Source organism: Gobius niger (genome assembly GCF_951799975.1).
Source record: "Gobius niger genome assembly, chromosome: 21".
NCBI classification, from domain to species: Eukaryota; Metazoa; Chordata; class Actinopteri; order Gobiiformes; family Gobiidae; genus Gobius; species Gobius niger.
In genome coordinates, this window is record NC_136872.1 from 7890265 (window position 1) to 7913100 (window position 22836).

The 22836-nt window shown below is 44.1% G+C and overlaps 1 protein-coding gene across 4 annotated transcripts in view; it reads left to right on the forward strand.

The window, feature by feature from the left end:
* Window positions 1-22836, forward strand: part of afap1 (actin filament associated protein 1) — a 58386-nt gene that overhangs the window by 7840 nt on the left and 27710 nt on the right. The window contains exon 2 of one of the 4 annotated variants that reach the window (XM_079579596.1): window positions 5247-5303. Coding sequence is in view for 3 of the 4 variants with exons in the window: in XM_079579594.1 (XP_079435720.1) it covers window positions 13761-13797 (37 nt within the window). In the remaining variant the exon portion in view is untranslated. Of the gene's footprint in view, window positions 1-5246; window positions 5304-9830; window positions 9898-13538; window positions 13798-22836 lie in introns of those variants that run through there. The other 3 variants (XM_079579595.1, XM_079579594.1, XM_079579597.1) reach the window with 3 other exon arrangements.

Genomic DNA, 22836 nt, shown 5'->3' on the forward strand with positions numbered 1-22836 from the left:
ATGTTAAAGGGCGATTCAGCCAGTATTTCCTTTTTTCTCTCACATTAATTACTCTAACATTATTTATTTTATTGTTTATTTGGTCTGGACAGTGCATGTTAATGAACATACATGGGTCATGCATGTAAATTGCCTGGCCTGCCAAACCACATGTTTTTTCATAGATATTTCAAAGACATTTTGGGCCAGATCTTGTGGCGGCGCACGGGGCGGCGCAGGCTCTTGGTGAATTATTTTCCGAGTGGCGGCGCTATATGAACCATTCGCCTCCGCCACCTGTGAGGGGGCGTCACAAGAGGAGGTGACTGCACTGATGGAAGCACGGCTGACATTCACTTCCTCCTTTACATTGCGCTGTCTTGCGTTCTTTCTTAAGCCTTAGGCTCTCACAGGTCAAACTAAAAACTTTATTTACCCCATCGTGAGCTAAACCATGTTCACGTCTCGAGAGAAAAAGAGCTACAGCGTCCACTGTGGCGCGGATCGGCCCGCGCTCGGCATGAACGCGAAGCAAAACAAAAGCACATGTTCACCCCACACAACCGCTCTCCTGGACACGGAGTCGATCTGGTTGGAGGAAAATGTGTGCGTCTTCACCCACTTAAATGCGCTAAGTCTGGAGTGGCAAGATCAAAGTGCGCTCCTACTGAGCGCAAAATGTCACGCTCTGGTCTCCGTTTTGATGCACAAGATCGGGCCCATAGTCTGGGAGCAGCATAATCTCAACGATTTCACGGTGGGCGTGATTGACAGACGGCATCAACCAATCAGAGCAACGCTAGATACGTCGCAGCAACAAGTGAAGAGGAACGCTTCGAACGCTGTTTCTTGCTGCTTCTGTGCTTGTTTTAGGGATTAAGTTTTTTTCCAAATGATTTAAACAGACGAAAGAGCAGAAGAAAACGACTTCACTCGCCGCGCCGCCATCTTTATTGTTTTGGTAGAGTGTGGGAATGAAGTCCCGCCTCTCGGTGCATGATTGGACCGATGTGGGTAAAATCGTGAAATGATAGGCTGCGAGGAGCTGTCCAGACGGTTCTTCTGAACAGAAAGGAGGAGTGTCTGGCAGGCCAGGCAAGCATGTAAACACACCACACCGGATTGTAGCCATGGACTAATTTCCATCCATCGTCCCCCATGCACACTCTCAAACACACTCTCATTCATCGTGGTGATACTACACCAAACTTTATGGTAAAAGAGGTTGAATATAAAAAAAAAAAGCGAGAACACGAGAGTTAGAGCACTTGGTGTGAGTGACCGACTAGATGGGAGAACCAATCACTCTGTGGTTCACGTCAATCACTGATACGTATGATTCAAATGGACCAACTGCCAACTCAGGGCTAAGCTAGCCTTGTGCTGAAGTCTAAATAAATCGGGGGGGGGAAATAGATAAATATCATTTAATCCCAAGATTGTGGATTACTTCAAATGCTGTTTTATCCAGTTTCACATTCTAAAATAGCACCAGATTAAAAAAGCTTTATAACAATGCTTTGATTTAATTGGAGGCTGGTGTTTTCGTTGAGATTTGACCATCCACTGTAACGTTCCTCATTGGTTTAAACTGTGTTTTTTACGTTCGACTGACTCACTGAATCAAACAACTCAAAACACCTGACTCACTGTGGTGAGTGATTCATTTTAACTCGAAAAAAAAATGAATTGAACTTTACATCACTTTTTAACTCGAGCTCTTCTTGTGTTTACATAGACGTTGGACGTGTGTTTCAGCGTGTTGTACAGGGAGTTGGGCCGTTTTGGTGAACTCGTATTATCTTTAATTTTTGTGGGACAGAGGAGTCGCGGCCGGGCCGGGCCGGAGTTGGCAAAGTGAGGCCTGGGCTGCAATGAGCGACTCTAATTTACAAAATGGAGAAACAGACCTGTTCCCAGTGCGCGTTGGTCTTCGCCAGGGCTGCCCTTTGTCACCGGTTCTGTTCATTACCTTTATGGACAGAATTTCTAGGCGCAGCCAGGGGCCGGAGGGCGTCCGGTTTGGGAGCCTCAGGATCTCATCTCTGCTGTTTGCGGATGATGTTGTTCTGATGGCTTCAACGAACCAGGACCTTCAGCTGCTCTGGGGCCGAGTGTGTAGCGGCCGGGATGAGGATCAGCACCTCCAAATCTGAGGCCATGGTTCTCCACCGGAAAAAGGTGGTTTCCCCTCTACAGGTCGGTGGGGAGTCCTTACCTCAAGTGGAAGAGTTCAAGTATCTCGGGGTCTTGTTCACGAGTGAGGGACGGCTGGAGCGTGAGATCGACAGACGGATCGGTGCGGCGTCAGCAGTGATGCGGTCGCTGTATCGGTCTGTCGTGGTGAAGAGGGAGCTGAGTCGGGGCAAAGCTCTCGATTTACCGATCGATCTACGTTCCCACCCTCACCTATGGTCATGAGATTTGGGTCATGACCGAAAGGACAAGATCGCGAATACAAGCGGCCGAAATGAGTTTCCTTCGCAGGGTGGCTGGGCGCACCCTCCGAGATCGGGTGAGGAGCTCAGTTACCCGGGAGGAGCTCGGAGTAGAGCAACCCGGCCCCGGATAAAGCGGAAGAAAATGGATGGATGGATGGAGAAACCGACTAAAAAGTTTAAACTAGGACTTTTTAGCTTCACTGCAAACATGTAAAGTTTGTAAACCGCTGTTAGTAAATCCTCTCCGTATCTTCCTTGCATCCAGCCCAGCCCCATATTCGAGTGAGCCCCGGTCAGGACATGTTACAGACCTCAGTGTACCTCACAAAACCAACAACAACAGCTGTTTTTCTATACTCCGAAAACATGATCTGAATCCGGCCAGTGTGGGTTAACAATTCCTCTGAAATGCGCCTGATTTCTAACAAAAAGCTCCATTTTATCTGGATCCACAAAGAAAAGGGAATTAATATTCTTTTATTTCTTCTTTTGTTAATCCTATCTGATGAGTCCTACATGTCCAATGAGTTTCACTTCAGCTCACGTCCATAATGTTTTTTGTGCTGCCCTCCAGATCTAAACAAAACTTGCTAGTTGCTGATGAAGCCTCTTGAGATGCCGGATGAAACATCCCCAAAAGGGTCCCTTGAAATACGGACTCTACCCCCAACATAAATACATGCCAGTGCAGATGACGCGATGAGGGCTCACACAAAAACATTGTATAGCTTCGGTATTTCCCGATTGACAGATAAGTTTATTAAAAGCCCCCTGTGGAGCGCCGTTCTAATAACCCACCTCCGGCGGGGCAGTGCGTTCCCTCACAGGGCCGCAGACAGACCCGTACTGTCTGACCGAAGGAATGCGACGAGTCTCCGCACACACACTGTTTTTTTTTTTTTTTTTAAAGGGAGCGACGTGCTTCAAATTCTCCCGTGGACATAGACCTCATTTAGAGCCCATGATCCCGCGGGCTGCAGGAATGCCCCCGCCGCTCGAGTGAGTGCGAGAGGCGCAGGTGTGGAGCCAGAGGTATTCGCCGCCCGAGGCCTGCTGCCGTACACTCTTTTGATCACGCTTTGCACGCCTTTCCACAGGATTTGAAGGTGTGAAGTGCGTCCTTTCTCACCTTGTGTATCTTAAAGGTCTTTCTTGAAAACTATTTTGAAAAGAAAGCATTTACACGTGCCAAAGAAATGTACTTTTTACAGATGTAGGGAAAAACCAGGCTGTATCTGACCAACCTTTTTGGCGCCCAATCCGTTTCAGCGTCACTATTCTCCGCTGAACTGAAACAGCCCATACACGTGCTTCCTGTGCTGCATCGCTCAGAGTTTGCATGTCGCTGGCAGTGGAGCTCCCACTTATTATTTATACAAGCTCCGCCGCTAACACAGAGGCTGCAAGTCAATGTCGTGCAAACTTTCCATCGGGCTATTTTTCTAACCCACTTTATCCGCCGCTTTCCTGGTGCTAGTGTCAGCTATTCTGGGCTACGGGCGCTTCATTTAGCCTGATAATGACGGCGACACACCTCGAATATAAACTGGAAAAGGGGAAAATGGTGGAACTAAAGGGTTTCCGAGGCAGTGCTATTTTTTTCATGTATTTTACGGAATGAACACATCACACAAGTGGCCAACGATCAGGTTTTTTGTAAGCTCTCGGTCATTCAGGAGTTATTGGAGCAAACGTTCTCACAATGAAGAAGGATTAAGTATCATGATTCATTGTCACAAGTAACAAAATAACATTAATGTAGAGCATCAAACCAAAAGGTGCATCTGGTCAGTTTAACAAATTTGAAGTTCGATATATTGAAGGCAGGAAAGTATCGCGATAAACGACATTATTGACAACGAGATACTGTCAACTCTCAGGCATTAAAATCACAGTAAACCTTTGTTCTAAAAGTGCATCATCATATCCTAAAACACCACGCAAGCTGCAATAAACATGAAATATAATGCCACAAAGACGTATCAAAAACGGGATCAAAAGCGGGGGTTAGCCAGGGCGATGGTCGTGCACATGAGCAGAAAGTGACCAAACGAAACGGGGCTTCCCTCCAGCTTTTCGAACAAAAGTGCAGCAGTTAGGTTAGTGAGTCCAAACTAACTGAGCAGATTAAGGCTTTGGCAGATCCAACCCGTCCCCTCAGGAGGGTGTATTCAATTCCAGCTTGCACAACACCAAACCCCAGAGCGCGCCGGCCCAAACGGAGTGACGAAAGTGCTACAGGACTACCGCGATGGATTGTACGTGACACTAAACTGAAGCAGCTCTGGCCTGGATGATGAAACCCCCCCCCCCTTCCCACCCGCCCCTTGAATCCAGTGGAAAGAAGTGATGTCATCCCATCTCATTCCCCGCTCGGGATCACCCACCACACTGCAGCCGCCCGCATATGGCTTTTATATCCCACTGCTGCAGCCAAACGTGCACAAGTTTGAGCTAGCTGAACCGAAATATACCGCGGCTGCACCGTTCTGGGCAAATATGACTGAAATTGCCCATATAGCGTGGTTATTACAGTCTGTGTGTGTGTGTGTGCGAACCGGATCCTTTTTTTTTTTTTGACACATATTTTGCATAGGAATTTCACAAGATCCAGAATCAGTTTAGGTGCGGTTCGATCCGTCACAGATCTCTCTCCACAGATGGAATCAATGTCCGCGAGCGCCGAGTCCAGCTGGAAATGCCGACTTTAGGTGTAGCCACTTCTTTATTCAGCAAAAACAAAAGCATCGAAAGGTTTACACAGGTCTTCGAGCACATGTTCTGTAGCGCCAGTGTAACGTTTTACCGTTGTTTTTGTCTCTGCAGATGCAGCAAGGACAACACAAGGGAAGCTTCTAGATTAGTCGACGGCATCCACAAGAGGTAACTTACAAAAGAGTGCATTAAGTGCTGCAATGTCTACAAAAATAATCTAGTTACTTCTCTGATGACTTTATTTAAAAAGTAATCTGATGACTGTGTTAACTGGTTACTTTTGTTTTAAAAAAGGATCAAGCCAGGTTGTTTAGGTCCTCCCCACTTAGTTTTACGCAGTCGAGAACATCTCGTTTTCCCGCCGAGCCAACAATGGACATACAGTATGAGATGAACTGAGAATAATGTCTGTATTCCCCTCAGACTTTGTAGTTTAATGTGATTTGGTGGAGTGTTCCCATGTAGCTTCTGTTCTTAGCTGTCCAAATATCCACGGCAGTTGACACAAAGTCAGCGGGCCTTCCGATCTGTCTCTGCATACTCCCCCAGGTGAGAATGAAAAAACATTCAGGCAGCTCTGCACTGATACTGAACGGCAGCATTTCCTCTACAACACACGAGCAACTTCTCCAACTCTTACCTATTTTGCAGCAAAGTCCAGCTTTTGTTGTTTGTGTGGTGGGCGACCTCCTGCATTAGTCGCAGCTATTTCTTTTGCGCCCCCAGTGGGACTTTCTCTGTAAGTTTGACTGACTCTGTTGACGTTTGTGTCGTGCGCTGTCCTCATGCGGAAAACATTGACCGGTCCCATACGTTACGTCACCCGAGAGATGTTTGACATAAGGGAAATCCAAAGCACTCTTTCAACATCAAATTCTCTATTTACATCTTCTAAAAGCCTTTTTTTATTACGGGCTAATGAGTTTTACAATTTTTTAAAAGCATTGCCGGTTTCTTCCACATGTATCAGCTGCCACAAGGCTTTCTGAAGAAATGAGAAGACTTTTCCCTTATTCCTAACCACCCCAGAGAGCTTAAGTCGACTCTAATGACACCGCCAGGAGCCTACTTTCTTAACCGCTCCTCTTTCACAGTCAGGTAGGTAGTAAAAAGCTGAAAGTATGTAATCTTAAGGCTCGCCGGCCCCGACATGACAAGCCCGTGTGCCATAATTACCAAAGCCGGGGGGCCCCTACATAAACACTTACCTGATCAGGGCAGAAACGCGGCGTTGTGCGTCAAGCTGTGTCGACCCGAACGGTGAACACTTTCCTTCGTGACATATGTGACCCCCCAGGAGTGCTCGGCTGGAGGCGGGGCTGGGCTCAAATCGTGCGTGTCGGAAATGTTCACGTTTGGGGTCATTGTCAGGGAACGTGAAAGCGTCGCTGTACGACTCTTGTTTTTGACGGGGAGCGTTACTTGATCAGTGACAGCTTACACTAAATGCACCAATACACTTTCAAAAATCATGTCTCAGACCTACTTGGTTTGAGTCGAGTTGCCGAAATATTTATTCAACTCGGAGCAACATTACAAAAATATTCTCCGTCTCTCAAGTAGACGGAGTAGGGGCGACGGTGGCGCAGAGTAGAGCGGGTTGTCTTGTGATAGGAGGATCGGTGGTTCCAATCCCGCAGGCACACACTGTCATCGTGTCCTTGGGCAAGACCACCTTGCCTCCAGTGTCTGTGTACACTGGTATGAATGAGAGTGTGAATAGTTGACCTTCCTTGATGTAAAGAGTGCCTAAACCAGGGAGAAAGGCACTATTTACTATTTATTAACCAAAAATATAGTGTGGGGCAAACAACTATTAGAGCAAACGTTACAAAGTGTGTGGCAAAAAAAATTTACTTGACGATCTTGAGTAAAAGTTACATTCATGTGTTGATTGTGATGAAATCCGACAAACATTTGACAAAAAAATGTTCAATTCTGAGAATACGCCAGAAAAAAAAAACTGTCATTCTGAAGATGAAGCATTTAGACAAATGTCACCTAGTCAAACAGATTAGCACAGGTATAATCACGGTGAAAAGAGTAACTTTTCTGTCAATAGCTGATACTGACTGAGTTGAAATTCCCATTGAGGTTAGCGTTAGCCTCTCAGCATTCCCTTATCCAACACCTAAAAGGTCCCGTGTAATACTAGCCGCTCCCTCTTCCAAATTACCCTGAACTTTAACCATCCAAAAACAACTGGGTCTCAATGTCTCCAAATCACTCCCTCCTCACTCTCTCCGCTCCCCTCGAGTCACCCTAAACCTCTACCTTACTCTCCGGCTGACCCCTGACCTCCGGCTCCCTCACCCAAATATTTCTCTTTCAGCACCTGATGGAGGAGAAAAGCCCTTCGGAAAAGTCGGGGCCTGATCAGACTGAACAGCACCGTAATAGCACCTCATCTTAATACAATTGACTTGCTAGGACAAGCGAGGGAGCTGCACGGCGACCCTGTCATTGTGATCAGAATAGGTCAAAGCCTTGGCTGTTTTGGGGAAAGCAAGTGAAGGCCTCCCTGACCCACTTCTTTTCCCCTTCTCCCTGCTCTCCCTAAAAGTTTGTACAGTTTGGACGCGGGCCACGGCTCCGTACGCCGCTGACACAGGCCGACGTATCAAATTATGCAACTCCCCCTCAGCTGCAGGAATACAGTGCTGTTTTAAAGATCACTATAGATATGCGTCTGCCTACAAATGAGCCTGAAAGGGTAACCCGAGACGAGGCGGGCTGTAATATACGCTCGGACAAAGAAAATGTTGGAATGTAAGAGCGCTTGCCTTCCAAGATCCACATATGGACTCTATGCGCCCGTATACAGTGAGAGCCCATATGGACAGAGACACGGGCCGCAGTCAGGAGGATAATGAAGGTAATGATGATGGCACTTCCAGACCTGGATGTGGCTGACGCACGGCCACCTGAGATTCACCCGCTGTACTTCACAATGGCTTGACGTCAGCGTTTACACTCCAGACCCCTGAGGAGGAACACTGCCAAACGTTAGTGCGGTGATTTGACTCTTTTGTCCTTGGGTTTTAAAGCCACACTGAGGATGGGTTTAGGAGAAATGTCGCTACGTCAAAACAGCAACTGAACAAGCAGGAAAACCCCAACACGCAATCATGCCAGCGAGTAAAACGTGCTGCTAATGATCAGTACCAGACAATGCTGTTGTCAAAATATGCCATTTGGACGAGGTCCTAATGTATTTTAATGAGCTGGTGATGTCCCGCTCCCAGCAAAGTCACAAGTCAGGTCTGGAGAGAATTTCTCCCAAAAAAGTGAAATGAAGGCTTGAGTTAAATGTTACACTCTATGGCTTTAAACGTCTGTATACAGTTTTATGGAAACCACATGTTGCATTGGTTTATGGTGCTGTACATAATGCATGGGCTGTAATGCACCCCATACTACAATCTTTGAAGACGCCACAGAGAAATAAATAATATTTGCAGAATTTGCTTTGTCAACATTAAGTTACTAGGCTACTGCAAGGCTACAGAGTTGTATTTGCATTGCACTTTTTTATGACCTTTAGGTTGGTTTTAGGTTTGTCTCTGGACTCTAGAACTCAAAAGTTGAGATGGAGGGAGCGTGCCGTACGTGCCCACGCTGATGTGAGAGTGCCGAGCTGCACAGGTTGGCGGCTGCTGTTTTGACAGGCGTGCCTCGAATACCAGTGTGTTTCTGGGAAGGGGAAGTGCACAATCAAAACAGGCTGGACAGCACTTGCCTATTCAGACCCTCTAACTCGCAAATGCACCGGTCGGAGGGAGTGAGTTCATCCTGTGGGTCGCTGACACGCCAGAGTCTAAAACACACTCGGGGACAAGTCATCCTTGATTCAACAAATATTTGGCCAATGGGTCAAAGTTGTAGTCATGGTATTGGTATTTCTTACCAACAAGTTGAGAATAGCTTTTAAGAATTTAGATGGGTAAGAACGGTAGTCGGTGATTTGTGCACAGAAGCATTGATTTTGCTGTTGCCCGATCTACTCTGCAACACCGTGGACAATAATGAAATCCTGCAGATGATTTTGTCCTCCAAATCTCTGCAGCTGAACTTGGCAGCTTTAGTTTTTAAAGCACAGTTTTTTGGGCTTGGTCTGACAGCATCATTGGAAGTGTTAGTGACTGACCAGCTTGTTCACAAAGGCTTTTTGAAGTGTGGCGTCGTAAAGAGACCTAAAGGCCCCTCTTGTCAACATGTGAGTAGAAACATAAGCTCATTCAGTAGCAGTATTTGTCCACGCTACAGGCGTGATCCTGCTTGTGGTTTCCCATGGGGCCTGGATAGTGGCACACTCCATGTTAGCAGCACAAAGCTGGCCTTGTCCCAAAACTAAACTATGTTTTAATCCAATAAGTCTAAAGGGGGATGGTCAATGTCAGACAGCCATCATGTGTCTGTGGATGGTCTGGATTCTGCCGCGGGACACTTTCAAAACAGTGATTTGAAAACGTCACAGTGCCTGTGTCTTGAGTAATTTCTACACATTCTGTCTTGGGATATTAACAAGATAACAAGTTAGGAATTGTAAAGTGGGTTGCATTCATGTTTGTGCCGTTAATGTGGTCATATATGGTACATTAAAGGCACACTACGTAACATTTTGGATGTTGCTGTTGCTAGCAAATCAAAACACAGAAAATGCAATTTTTGCAGTGGATTGGATTTGGATGAGGACCTAGCCTATTGAAGTCTCATATTTGGCTGCTTTTAGTCAACATCTCCATGGAGACGAGCTGGAGAGGTGAGCAGCTCATAGCAAACACACATGTTGGTTTGTTTATTAGGTATTTTTAACAATAAAAAGATTTTGATTCTCTTTATTGGGTGAAGTGTTACACGGCGTGGCTTTAAGAACAAGGTTGTGCTGTGATTTTAATGCTTTAGGCTAATTGGCTTAAACGGTCGTATCATTTATTTATTATCATTTATTGCAATGCCTGCCTCAATATATCTAGCTTTAAAAATTGTGTTTCTATGCCAGGCGGGACTAAACCCGATTTATTTTTTTTTTGTTGCTAGTTGTGGAATAAGATGTATTTGATCCAGTGTATTAAAAGAAATTTGTGAAAAAAATGATGATGATGAAGTTGCAGCTAGTGTTCTTGCCGTTTGCTGTGGTGGTTTCTATAAGCTCATCCCTGTGAAGAACTGGGATGTTAGAAATGCTTCAGCAAAGTTAGGAAATGTCAAATGTACAACTCTTCGGCCGTCGTCAGAGTTTATTGTGGTAATTTCTCCGTCATTGCACCAGACATGGATTGAGCATTTGACCGGAGCTTCTCAATACTGTGACAGGCCGATGACTATCGAGGGAATGGAGAACAAAAAGTTGTTATTACACATATATCTCAATCTCTATTAATGTAGCCTCAGTCAGGGGCCAAAACGCTGATGTCACTGTTGACTTTAATACTGTACAGCCCAGCATGCATCAGTCCACCATGAGCTCTTCCTTGTACAGTAAGGCTCACACAGATTGACTTGAAAAATATGCTGCGAGTTACAACATAGATACCAGGACGATTCTTTCACCACTCTTTTCACTCCCTTTTCATCTTAATAAATCTATCCCCGATAAGAGCCTCCCAGTGGATTTCTCAACTCGCCTTAACCTACTCCAGGGTCATAAGCACGGCATGCAAGATGGAAGGCTTAAAGCCACACAGCGTAACATTTTAGCCAATGAATAGAGCACAATACAAGCATTTATTTCATTACGGGTGTTGTGTTGGTGAAAACTAGGTAGGAAAATGTGTGACTTTCTATGAGTGGACTTGCCTCTCCTCAAATCAAGTAGCCACACATACCGCAACGATAGCATTGCTGGTAGAGATGCGCAGTTTGGCTTTTTTTCTGACCCGCATCAACCCGACCCGCTGTAATTTAAACCCGACCCACCCGACCCGGAGAAAAGCCTCTCAGTTTGGCGACCCGACCCGCGCACATTAAAAAACTGCTGCATGAGTCTCGCTGCAGCTGGATATCACTCAAACGGGAGTGCGCCACGTGACGCCGAGTTTACAGGAGAATTAGCACTTGATGCTTTGTTTTGCTACTGCACCGCTGAGGAACCGTTGAAATCGCGAATGGACTTATCAGGAAACAAGGAGCAGAAACTATCATGAGGCTTTACCTCCACCACGTCATGGACGAGTCTTTCTGTCAAGTAAACGGAGTTTGGACTAAAGTGGAGCAGCTTTACCTGACGCTAAGAAGTTGCCCTCCTCAGGTTAGTAAGATGCTGTGTCTTTGATTTTAGTTTCACCTTGCTTCTTATTGATGCATTACGACTTTCATCACATGCACGTGTCATTATGTGCTTGGGCACGGCTATTGTGATGCATTTGTAGCGGTGATCAAAGTCATACAGAAGCGATCGTCCAGGTGACATCTAAACATAACATACTATGGCATGTTTACCCCTTAAAACTAAACACAGTCGACTTTTGTGGCATTTATGTATAAGAATGCTCTGTATGTAGTAAGCCAACAATATAAGGACAAAAAAAAGTGTACTTTGTAACCCGACCCACCCACACCCGAAGTTTGCCGGAGCTCTTCTCTGCTTCTGCAGGAAAGCGTTAGATCGCTTTTCTGAAGGCACATCAAGCGATGTAATGTGGAAATGCAACAACTCCAGACTGGCAAAGTGGAATTGCGGAGGGCAGCCTTAAGGAGCTTGGATTTTGTTCATTGCTGTCATTTGTTTATGTTTTGAGCTTTACGTTTGTTTAATTGCTCGTGTGAGCAACATGACCTTAAAGTTCCACAGTGTGGCTTTAAGTGTCAAAATGTAAAGCCTATATGAGGACAACATTAAAAACTCTTGTAATGACAATGAGAATAAATTATGTCTCATGCTCCACAATTTGTGTGCGATGAATCCATATTCATCTTGGAGTATGCCCTTCATGGTGTTCTCTCTCCACTGTAAGTGCTATGTAAATGCCGACTTGTGTAATAGCACTCATTACCATCAGAAACCACTGAGAGCCAGGCCTCGCCCCGTCCCATGGGGCTTCAGTCAGTCTCAGGTCAATACCCCATCTGCCACACTGGAACACAGGGATTTAAACCGAGGTCACTTGATATTCCTTTCTTTCTCTGAAGCTCTGCCTTTTTTGTCCAGATCAGGATTCGTATGAAATGAATCTTCGTTTAAAGATGGGCCTGAAAAAACATGTGCTTCACGATGAAGGTGGACAATTCTCTGGATGAGGTTCAGGTGTATTTGTCATGTATGGTCAGAGCTAAAATAGACAGTTTCTTGCCTTGCTGTGGCTCAATGGTTCTTCATTTTTTTTTCAGTCAAGTACAGCCTCATGTAATATTTAACAACCACCTACAAATCCTAAACTAACCCATGTCTAAAAATGGACCTAGACTTGGACAAAATCATGAGAAAACTGAGGAAGTTGAGAACAGACTGTAACCGAAAAAGTTGAGTCTTATGGAAAGAAATTAGATCTCAAGTTTCTGGACCTACTCCAGTTTCATAATCACTAATATCAATGTTTTGTTTTCAAATTGCTGCGCTGCAATATAACAGTCACATTGTATGTCACGCCTGTCGACGGCTGAGTTGATCAGATCGCTTACAAGATGCTAAGAACAATATTACTCTTGTCAAATGGGGAATCTGAACAGCAGTCTCAGTCATGATGGGAAACTGAATACTGGTGGCTGTATCTAACATCATGTGGACCTAAATTATGTAAGTCAAAGGTCGGCTACTGGAAGTTTTCAGTGTGGCAAAACCAAACTAAAGTTCTCTCATTGAGAACTGCAAGTTGAATTCTCTGTTGAATCTGTTTGAAAACTGAACTAAAGGTGGTTTGGGCCAAATGGATATTACTGTATGTAACAAACGCAGCAAGAGCGGAAAAACGAGGTATGCCGCTGCATACTTTACACAGCATTGTTTTAAACTGAATATATTATGGATTTGCAGTGTGCTTGGTCCAATCAGCATCAAATGCTCCACCAGCAGCATGTCCTCTCCTCAATATACTGATATCTGTGCTAATGTTTGAACTGTAATATCAATCTGTCTCTTTTTCCGAAACAGCGCCCCCTCTTTGACACTAGTGGCCAAAAATGAAAACACGGGCAGGCTGAGTTTGAGGGGAGTATTCACAGGTTTGAGCACGCGACCTTTGTGTTTGTAGTTTTCAACAGGGCATCATATCTGCCTTTACTATAACTTTGCTTTATTTGTGCTATAATTATCTATGAACGTAGTTGCTTTGAGCTTGATGCTTGGGGCTCATGTTGTCCGTAGGCCCGTGAACGCAGCAGAGCTGCATGCAGAGGCACATTGGGGAGAGAGAGAGAGAGGGAGAGAGAGAGAGAGAGGGATAGAGAGACTTCTGAAGGAGGGGGAGGAAACAGGAGGAGGAGAGAAATGGGAGAAAACGTTTGAAAGAGAAAGAGAGCCTTCCCAGTCGCCGGGGCTCACCACAAACGGAATAAAGTTGGATAAAAAGGGGGAAGATACACGAAGTTTGCGTTCGTGTGGATTGTACTGTTATTTAGCGGGGAGCCGCTGGGCCATTGGCCGCTCTGTGCGCGACCTGCAGCGGAGTGGATGAGTTTGACTTCACGATGAGGAGCGATCCTGTTCTCTTCACTTTCAGCCGGGGTATGTAGCCACAGCTAAGATTTTCCAGCGACTAAAAACACAGGGTTCGAAAAGACAAAGTTTAGAGATCAGGCTGCGTAACGTGAGTTAGTGACAGTCACCTGTGCGGCGTGGATTTGCGTCAGCATTTGCGGTTTTGTCAAAAGTTGTTCTTTAATTCATTGCAGTGTAAATCTGCTGTTGCACGAGGAGATATAGTTTCGAAATACCGACACTCGCCTGTCTCGTAATGAGTGTTTTTGTAGGAAATTGTCGACGTCGGTAACGCGCACACGCTTTTACAACACGCGCCTTTCAGGTGATGTTGACCTCGCATGAGTTTATGCGCAGGTCGTGGCGAAGGATTTGGTCCATTGAAACGCATGTATTGTTAAACTAGACAATAAGGTAAAGAAAACGGATCTGACATGATCATGAGCGTCAGTGGGTTTGTCCAGCTCCTGCTGTGTTCTGACCTTATGCCATGCAGCGTTCAGTCTCTGTCAGAACAAGTCATTTCAATCATCTGTTGTCATTTGAGACACTGCATTGTTTGCCATCATATTGAAATGAGTTTTGCCATTTTTACTGTTTCATTCACTTGAATATTGTTGTAATTAGCTACCTTACCTATCCATAAAACAACCTTTCAGTCAGTCAGCTTGACCCATAACTTAAGTGTACTACAACATGTGTGATGAGGCCATACTTTAACTTTCTTAAATACTATACTTTAACACTTTCCTTCCACCTTACAGCCTGTTAGATGAACCAGGTCAAACAAACCCTGTCCTGAGACACTTGCCTTCAGTGAACTCCTGATCGACCATGATACAATCTGTTTCAACAGAGTCAGGAATGACATGCATATGTTAAACCTGCGCTCTGAGCCAAAACAAGCTTTTTGCCTATTATTTCAGCCTCTCTAAATACAATATAAGTCATTCTAGCTTTTACGTGCAGCGGTTTCCAGAGTCTGTTGTTCATTACTGTTGCCATAGACTACAGGTCCCCACACACCCCAACAACACAGCATGTGAGCCATGAAAAATAAAACAAAGCACATGACATTTCCACTGTAAACATCTTTGTCTTATGTTATTGTCCTTAAACAATTCGAATCGTATTGTTTTCTTGGTTTATTTTGTGTTATCAAGCAGATGAATGTGATTTCCCCTGCACAGATGAGAGCAGAGTTGGTCCAATCAGAGGCGTGCGCTGGCAGCTGCACAGTATCATGTGGCGCCCGTCCGCTCAGCATTTGCTCGCGTTCTGACAGACAGCCTTTGTGTACAAGTCACACCAGAGCGCAGAATGGCCACAACATGTTTGGGTCCAGGGTTACTGTGTTTTTAAAAGTAACTTGGCATTCGTCCCACAAATGCACACTGGTCCACTAACCAAATGGGAATGTGTTGATTCGTGAGCATGCAGATATCTGAATTAAGAGACCTCTAGAGGGTAGAGTGTGCTCGTAATGGTGAACACACTGTGATAGTAGAGTCGTCGTAATTGTGGAATTGTCAATAAGAAGTGAAAAGGAGTATTGTAGTTTCTATACATTTTATCATGTAAATGCACCACGTCAGGATTTTTCTCTGCGAGTTACGTGAAGTAACATAATGGCAGCTTGTCATCATCAAACTTTATTTCAGACATGAGGTCCAAGTAGACAATAAAGACAACAAAAATAAAATGAAATAAAGTGATAATTCAATGATACTTGATATGGAACTTAGGTGGAGTTCACTCAGAAAAGATATTCTTGAACAATCAGAAAAGTCCTTGAATTTACTCTTAGACACCGCCTGACCAGAAAAATATCCTGTGTTGCAACAGTTTTTCTCCAAGATCTTGTATTGATGATGGGAGAGTGTGACCACTGCACAAAGCCTTCTCCAGCACATCCAGAAGATTCTCAGTGGAGTTAAGTTCTGGACTCTGGTGGACAATCCATGTGTGAAAATGACGTCTCATGCTCCCTGAAAAACTCTTTCACAATGTGAGCCGGATGGCATTGTCATCTTGGAATATGCCCGTGCCATTAAGGAAGAAGAAATCCATTGATGGAATAACCTGGTCATTCAGGATGATCACATTCTTTGGGCACGTAGTGTTGCTCTATCTTATCTATCTTATCTATCTTATCTATCTTATCTATCTTATCTAATCTATCTACAAATCTATCTACAAAACTATCTATGTTGTGTACCTGCCCCAGTGACCCGCAAAAGAAATACAACTTTTTATGAAAAGTTAGCGGCTTCTTCTCCCCACATTTGGTCGTGCCTTCCTGTCTCAAGGCTTTTCTCCTGGACATGTTGGACTTTCATTTGAAGTTCATGCCCCCCCCCCACTCACACACACACACGCACACACATAAACACACACAAATCCCAGTCTCTGGGAGTTTAGTCCTGCAGAGAAATGAGTTTGTAATCTCCGGCCCCTTCTCTCCAAAGCCGACCTGTCAGTACGCTGGCATGCACGCACTTTAATTTCAGGCCTAGTAATCGCAGTGCTCCCAGCCTCCCCTGTGTCAATATCCATCTGGAAAAACACAACCAGCGAGATCTTTGGCCCCCGGTTGTGTTTTGGGAGACCCTTTTATGAAATAGCACACATTTTAATGGGCCTGTATTCGACAAACTTGGCTTTTGTAGTTGCCTGTGAGGTGGTATTGGTGTGCAAACTTGAGCTAGCCTTCCCCTCTTCAAACGCCAACTCTTTTTAAGTTCACAAACCTTCACTAGACGTGTTCTGATTATGTCTGTGGTCAAGTTGGCTTCCCTGGGCAGCTTAGCACATAGCCTGTGGGTAGTCAGCTTTGTTTTTTTTAACAGTTTTTTTCCTCCACTGTGCATCAAAAATGTGCCCTGAAAATGTATAAGACACATGGCCTATTTCTAACTTGCTAACTTCGCGTTTGTACAAAGCAAAATCTTGGAAGCTGTTGTGGTCCATTAGAAGAGGATCCACTGGTATTAAGTAACAAGCAGACGTTTTAAACAAGCTTATTGTTGTAGTAGATGAGCTTGTTAGCCCCTCTGTCTGTCCTGGACAAGGTTTTAGGGATTAGGGGAGCTGGTGGAATGCCATTACTGTGTGGGACGGCGCAAGACGAGGTTGGTTTTAGAAGCAGATGAATCAGCAGCAAACACAATTGAACAGTAGAGAATGAAACTGGGAGTTAAGATTATTGACTTGATCTAGGATGACAACAGCAAGACGTGTTTGTTTTAGCGTTGACAAGCCATTTCATTTTAAGAATACCAATTGTTGCAGTTTTTGCCGAGTTGAGAATTGTGAAGAGATTTGCAGTTTGTTTTTTTAAGTTCCGTTAACATTTGGAGAGAACGCTAAACCTGCTAGACTAGTAAAATATTCACTTTTAGATCTTAATCAGGACCCATGCCAAGGGTTTGCTTAAATAAGCTGTTTATAATTGCTTTGTCCCTTGGTGTTTGGTGTGAAGTTTGCATGTTATCCCCATGTCTTTGCGTGTTTCATAGAATTAGGAAAAACTACAACAAAGAGATTAAGAGTGCTTGATAAATAAGGTTTCAATAGATTTACGACCTTTTTAGGGATGGACATCTGACAAACGATCTCAACTGAAGAAAACGTTTAAACAAAACCAAATGTTGCAAAGTTGCATTGTGAAAGAGTCTGAACGATATCCCAAAAACGATGGCAAGTTTGTCCCAAGAGAACCGAGTCCTCCACTTGCAACATTTGCTCCCTAATCAAAAAGTTGTGACTGTAATTTCTCACACCCACCCCGCTCATATTCTTTTCCACTCAACTCCGCCACATCCCCCTCCTCAGCCTGTGGTTTCCAGCCCAGAAGCCTCTAATTACGTCTTTAAGCGAGATACCAAAACGGAGCATCAATCTTTCACTCTGGGACGTCCCTCTTTTGCACCCACAATATTTCTCCCGCTCTCTAATAACTCCCCTAAAGCCCCGTCTTCCATCGCCTACCCCCTTTCTTCTTCAGCATCAGATGCAGTTTGCGGTGGGCTGGAACATCTGCTGCTCGGCTAAACCACCTGTATGCTTCGATAGCAATCAGCTCCTCTCTGTGAAGTCCGACGGAACGAAAGAAACCTCGCAAAAAAACTCCGTAATGACAGAGCGGCGGCTGCACAGATCCCGGCAGCTCATCTTTCATCACAAACTAATGCTGAGATCTGCCCCGGGACAGCGCTCTCCCGAAGTTTGTTCAAGTCCTGCCACAGTGAGATTGATGTGAGGGGAGGGAGCGGGAAACGCCGCATGACTTTCACCAGGAAAAGACGTCATTATTTTGAACACCCACCACCACTACATTTCTATGAAGGCTTAAGTATAAAGATGACTGCGTATAGTTTAATTTTATGCATGCCAAAAAGCTGTTGAGTAAGGATTATAGAAGGAGGGCTGTCCAGTTGCTATGCAGGTGGTAAGAAGTTGGAGATTCTGAAATTGTTTGCAATTTGATATAGAGAACGATCATGTCACTGCCCTGAACAGAACAGTGATTGGCCTATTAACGATTACTAAAGTAAGGTTTTCAGGCATCTCACATTTATATTTAGTCTAACAGTGAGACAGGGACAAACATTTCAAATAGAACCATCGTTTGACCAAAGACCAGCTGACAGACATCAGGCAGTGTCAGATCATTAGGAACGCTAGTCAGAGAGTGAGCCATCCTCTCACTGTGGAGACGAGTGCAGGCTCAGGGTTTAACAATCCCCATGTCTTGCAATGTGACATCTAATTGTCTTATAAGACAAAAATGTAATGTACACCGGGCATAAGGCAAACCAGCATTTGCTGGACAAAGGCATGCGCTGCAATTTCCTTGGGTTTTGTTAACACCTTATCATTTTTGTTTAAAGTTTGGTAGTGAGAGGATGTGATTGCTGTATTTTCCTGGAGACTATTGCTAAAAATGCAAGAAATGACAATATTGATTTAAAAAAATAAAAATAAAAAATTGCAACTGTGCATGAGACACTTGCAAACCTTGCTTTAAGAGTTGTACATTTTTTTAAAGGGTTTTGCCATGCTACAGCTGCCTCCACTTGTTCTGAAGGAAATGAACTGGTCACACTTAGATTTCTGCTTCTGGCTGTTGGCACTGCCCAGAAATTGCTTTGTATACAATAAATACAGCCACCTTGTCCACTCCATGTATTTAAGCTAAAGTATCTTCTGATTTGTAATAAGATTCTCAGTACTGAAAATCAGTTTTGAATTTAATTGGTAAACTTTGGCACTGAGGCCTTGGGAGGTAGGGACCAGCGATTCAATGAAGTATATTGGCGGTAAATTGATAAAGATGGCTGATGGTTTGTTGTTTTTTCTATTTCAATGTGACAAAGTTATTAGTTTTCGTAGCATTTTGATCTGTACGGTCTGATCATTTAAATATGTCGACCTCCTCAGATTGCCTAAATAGGTTCCAACTCTTGAGTGACCTTCCCATTTCCAAATATTCAAACTCATCATCAGCGTCCTAAGTTTTTATGACTCCCTCTCCCGGACGGGCTGCATTCTTGTGTGGAAGTGATGCTAATGAACAGTCTGCATGATGCTGCTATGATTTCAGCTGTAACCATGACTATCACCAACCTCAGTTATCATGAACCGCAGCTCTTACCGTAACACTCAACCCACAATGCAATTAGGCCTCCACAGACCTCACAGAGCCTTCAGGAATAATGAGACGGGCCTGTTATCAGTTCGAGGAACTTAGCTCAATAGTAATGAAGATCTATTCAATTCTCAATTGTTGTAAAGAGTTACCAGCTGGTTTATTTTACTGACCTTTTACGTAATCGTGCAACAAAAACATTTGTTGACAGATGGCGCTTGCTCATACCAACAGTCCTCTAATTACAACCCCAAACCCGCCCCTTGATGCATTAGCCCGGGGTAAGTACCGACTCACTTGTGACTCAGGATCTTGTCTCCTGCATTGGCTTTGCTGGGGCTTTTGGATACAGCTGTAACCTTTTTTGCTTAGCTTTCACCTTTCATTACTGGTGTATGACATAACAACCACCAGGCAAACTGATGGATTTATGAGCCAAGTTCACAAGGTTCACCAGCATTAATTGTGGTGTCATGCACCTCAATCATGTGCATGCATGGGAGACTCTGAACCTAATGTGGTATAAGCCTATCATTATTAGGGCTGCACGATATATCACATGTTTTTTTTTTTGGGGTGATGCAATATCCCTATAGCAAGAAGCCACAATATATCACAAAATCACTCAATGCTTCTTCTGACTGACTCAAACTCAGCCTTAAACTAAAAAATGCATGGAACTCATTCATGTTTTTTAATATACATAGTTGCCAACCTTTCAAGGATCATCCAGTTCTTTTCTTCAAGGGCCAACACTGGTATCTACCTGGATGATTGAGGTCAATCTTTGTTGGAGTAGGTAATGGGGTTTTCAGAAATTATCCCGTATTCCTAAAATAAGATTTTTTTCACAGTGGATTAATCCAGTACGTACAATGACATATAGCTGGTGAGGTTTGCACCCAGTCAAACGATGTAGGAGATGTAGGAGACCAGTACTTAATTGGTGTTTACATGTTGTGTGATTGACTGTATTCCTCAAAATCATCTGGGGGCATGTATGGTGGATGTTGTCTACCCCCAATATTTAGTCAAAATGTGCAAAAATAATGCCTCTATCTGCAGTTTCATGTTTGATTCATGTTCAAATTGATTGAAGGTTTTACTGCGCAAAAGTACAAATTGTCCGTCAGAGGTGGAGCAGTGAAGGCTTAGGTTGGCCTATATTTTCTCTCCCTCTTCGGCATTCCAGAGCGTGTCTCCAGCCCGGTCCGTGCCTTTATGATGTTTGTAAATGCTGTGTTGAAGTACACTCGCCGAGAGCCCATGATGATTTACAAGAGTGGCAGCGTTTTATGACACTGATGCTTTGTAATTACCCCGAGGCAGACATGTTTCTCTGGGGAAAACCAGGCTTACGTCTCAAAACTTTCACCTACATAATGTCTTACTGTTGTGTAAGTAGGTGTTTTGGTCTTGCGTCTGTCAAAAATGAACTTATTATGGTGTCAAGTGTATCACAGTTCAGTTTTTGTCGTCATTTTGCTAATTTGCTTCCATTTTAGCCTTATTTTGGTCCTGATTTTTCAAGTCATGTTTCGACACATTTTAACAATAACATAATGCAACATTCTGCAGTATGCAAACAGCCACGCTTAACTATTTTTGGCTCGTCTTTCTAATGCGTGTCTATATTGTCATCCAATTATATCCTGGCATGAAAAAGCTTGTCAAAACCCCAGACTAAACACATGCCTTAAGTGTTAAAAAGGCTGTTGCAGTAACATGAAGCAGACACGCGCAGGTATCTACTTCCCGTCAATCACCACAGCTGTATTCTGGGAAGAGCGCTCGGTGTCAGCACTTTTTTTCACACTCACAAAAAACACATCTGCAGAAGAGTTAGCACAGGGGTCTCAGCTTGACCCGTGAATTTTGACAAGAACTTGAGTAAAGTTGTCGAAAACAATGGCACAGTTTATTAGTCAACAAAATTCACCAGACCCAAAGCCGTTGGTTGCTATTATTGTGTGCATGCTCGGATTTGTTGATGCAGCAAGTGCTATGTTATGTGGTTAGGAGAAAATTATAGCGTGTCTCAGGTAAGTATCACGGTGGACCAAAAAACCTGTTTACATGGGCGGCAAAAAAAAAAAATGAAAGCGTTATTTCCATGTTCTATTATTACTGTTGGTGCGAGTAAAATTGCAAGTTCATTTGTTAAAGCTCATTTGGCTAAATTGCGTAAGGATTGCACTCATTTCTTTCTGATAGAGAGTAAGTGACGTACAATATCTGCAGCAAATCAATCAGTGCGACTCTCTGAGCTAGCTCCGGGCTAGCTTAGCTTTGGTGCGTTGTGCTTTTGTGACCTGTACAATTACCTGTAAACATAAGCACCTGATGAGTCTAAAGATGTCTAAAGGGTCCAGCTCTTGGTCCTTTGACACCCTTCACCAAGCCTAACCCTGGTCTGGACCGTGTGCTCCTAGCTTGATGTTAACACTAGCTCTTAAGTCATGGAAACATTTGACAATCAATTTCAGTGGAGTAAAATGGTAAAATGGTAAATGGTCTCAACTTATATTGCGCTTTTCCACCTACATTAGGCACTCAAAGCGCTTTACAGCAAGGATCCACTCACCCATTCATACTCTCATTCATACACCAATGTACGCAGACACTGGAGTCTTGTAGAATTAGTCTAATTTTCCCTGTTCAGAGAAACAAACGATCATGCTGATGGTAAAGTGTTTTTCTCTTCCGTTTTGCAAAAAAAAACATTGCCCCACACCCTTTTTATGAGCCGCCATGTTTGATTATGTTGCTCTGACTTTATCACACCCTCTGATTGGCTGATAGTCATAAGTCTCGCTTCTGCTTGGAGCTGCTTTGCCTTTTTTGTGTCCAGACGACTCTCCCATATAGATGGAATAGAGGAGTGTGTCTGTCTGTCTGGCCAGGCTAGCACAGTGTATTACCCAATAATTGTCATCACCACATCCACATGGCCACTATGTGTCACAAAATCACTCAGGTCGTCCATATAATTCAGATTTGCCTTGGTCTATACACAATTTCTCACATGATGATGCGAATGTGCAATACGAAATATACAGGCGACTCGTCTACTATAGAGCAAACTACTAAAATAATCGTTAGTTGCGTCTGTACTTGTGAGTAACTGCGTGTGTAGATAATATCTTTCATTCTAGTCTAGTTCCGACCAGGTAGAGGTGAGTGACGTGGAGTTCACAGAGTAGGTCAGACACGGATAGTACCTCGTGATCACAGTGTGGAGTGATTCTGAATGAAAGGCGTAGGTGACTATTTGCACAAGCACGCACCTCTGCGCAGCCTCGGGTCCTGTTTCAGGGTGGTCCACCTCACGCTCTGCCACCTCATTGTGTTATGTGGAGAGCTTTCTTTAGCTTTCTAACCTACACACAATCACCTAGCTGCTCACCACCCTGGTG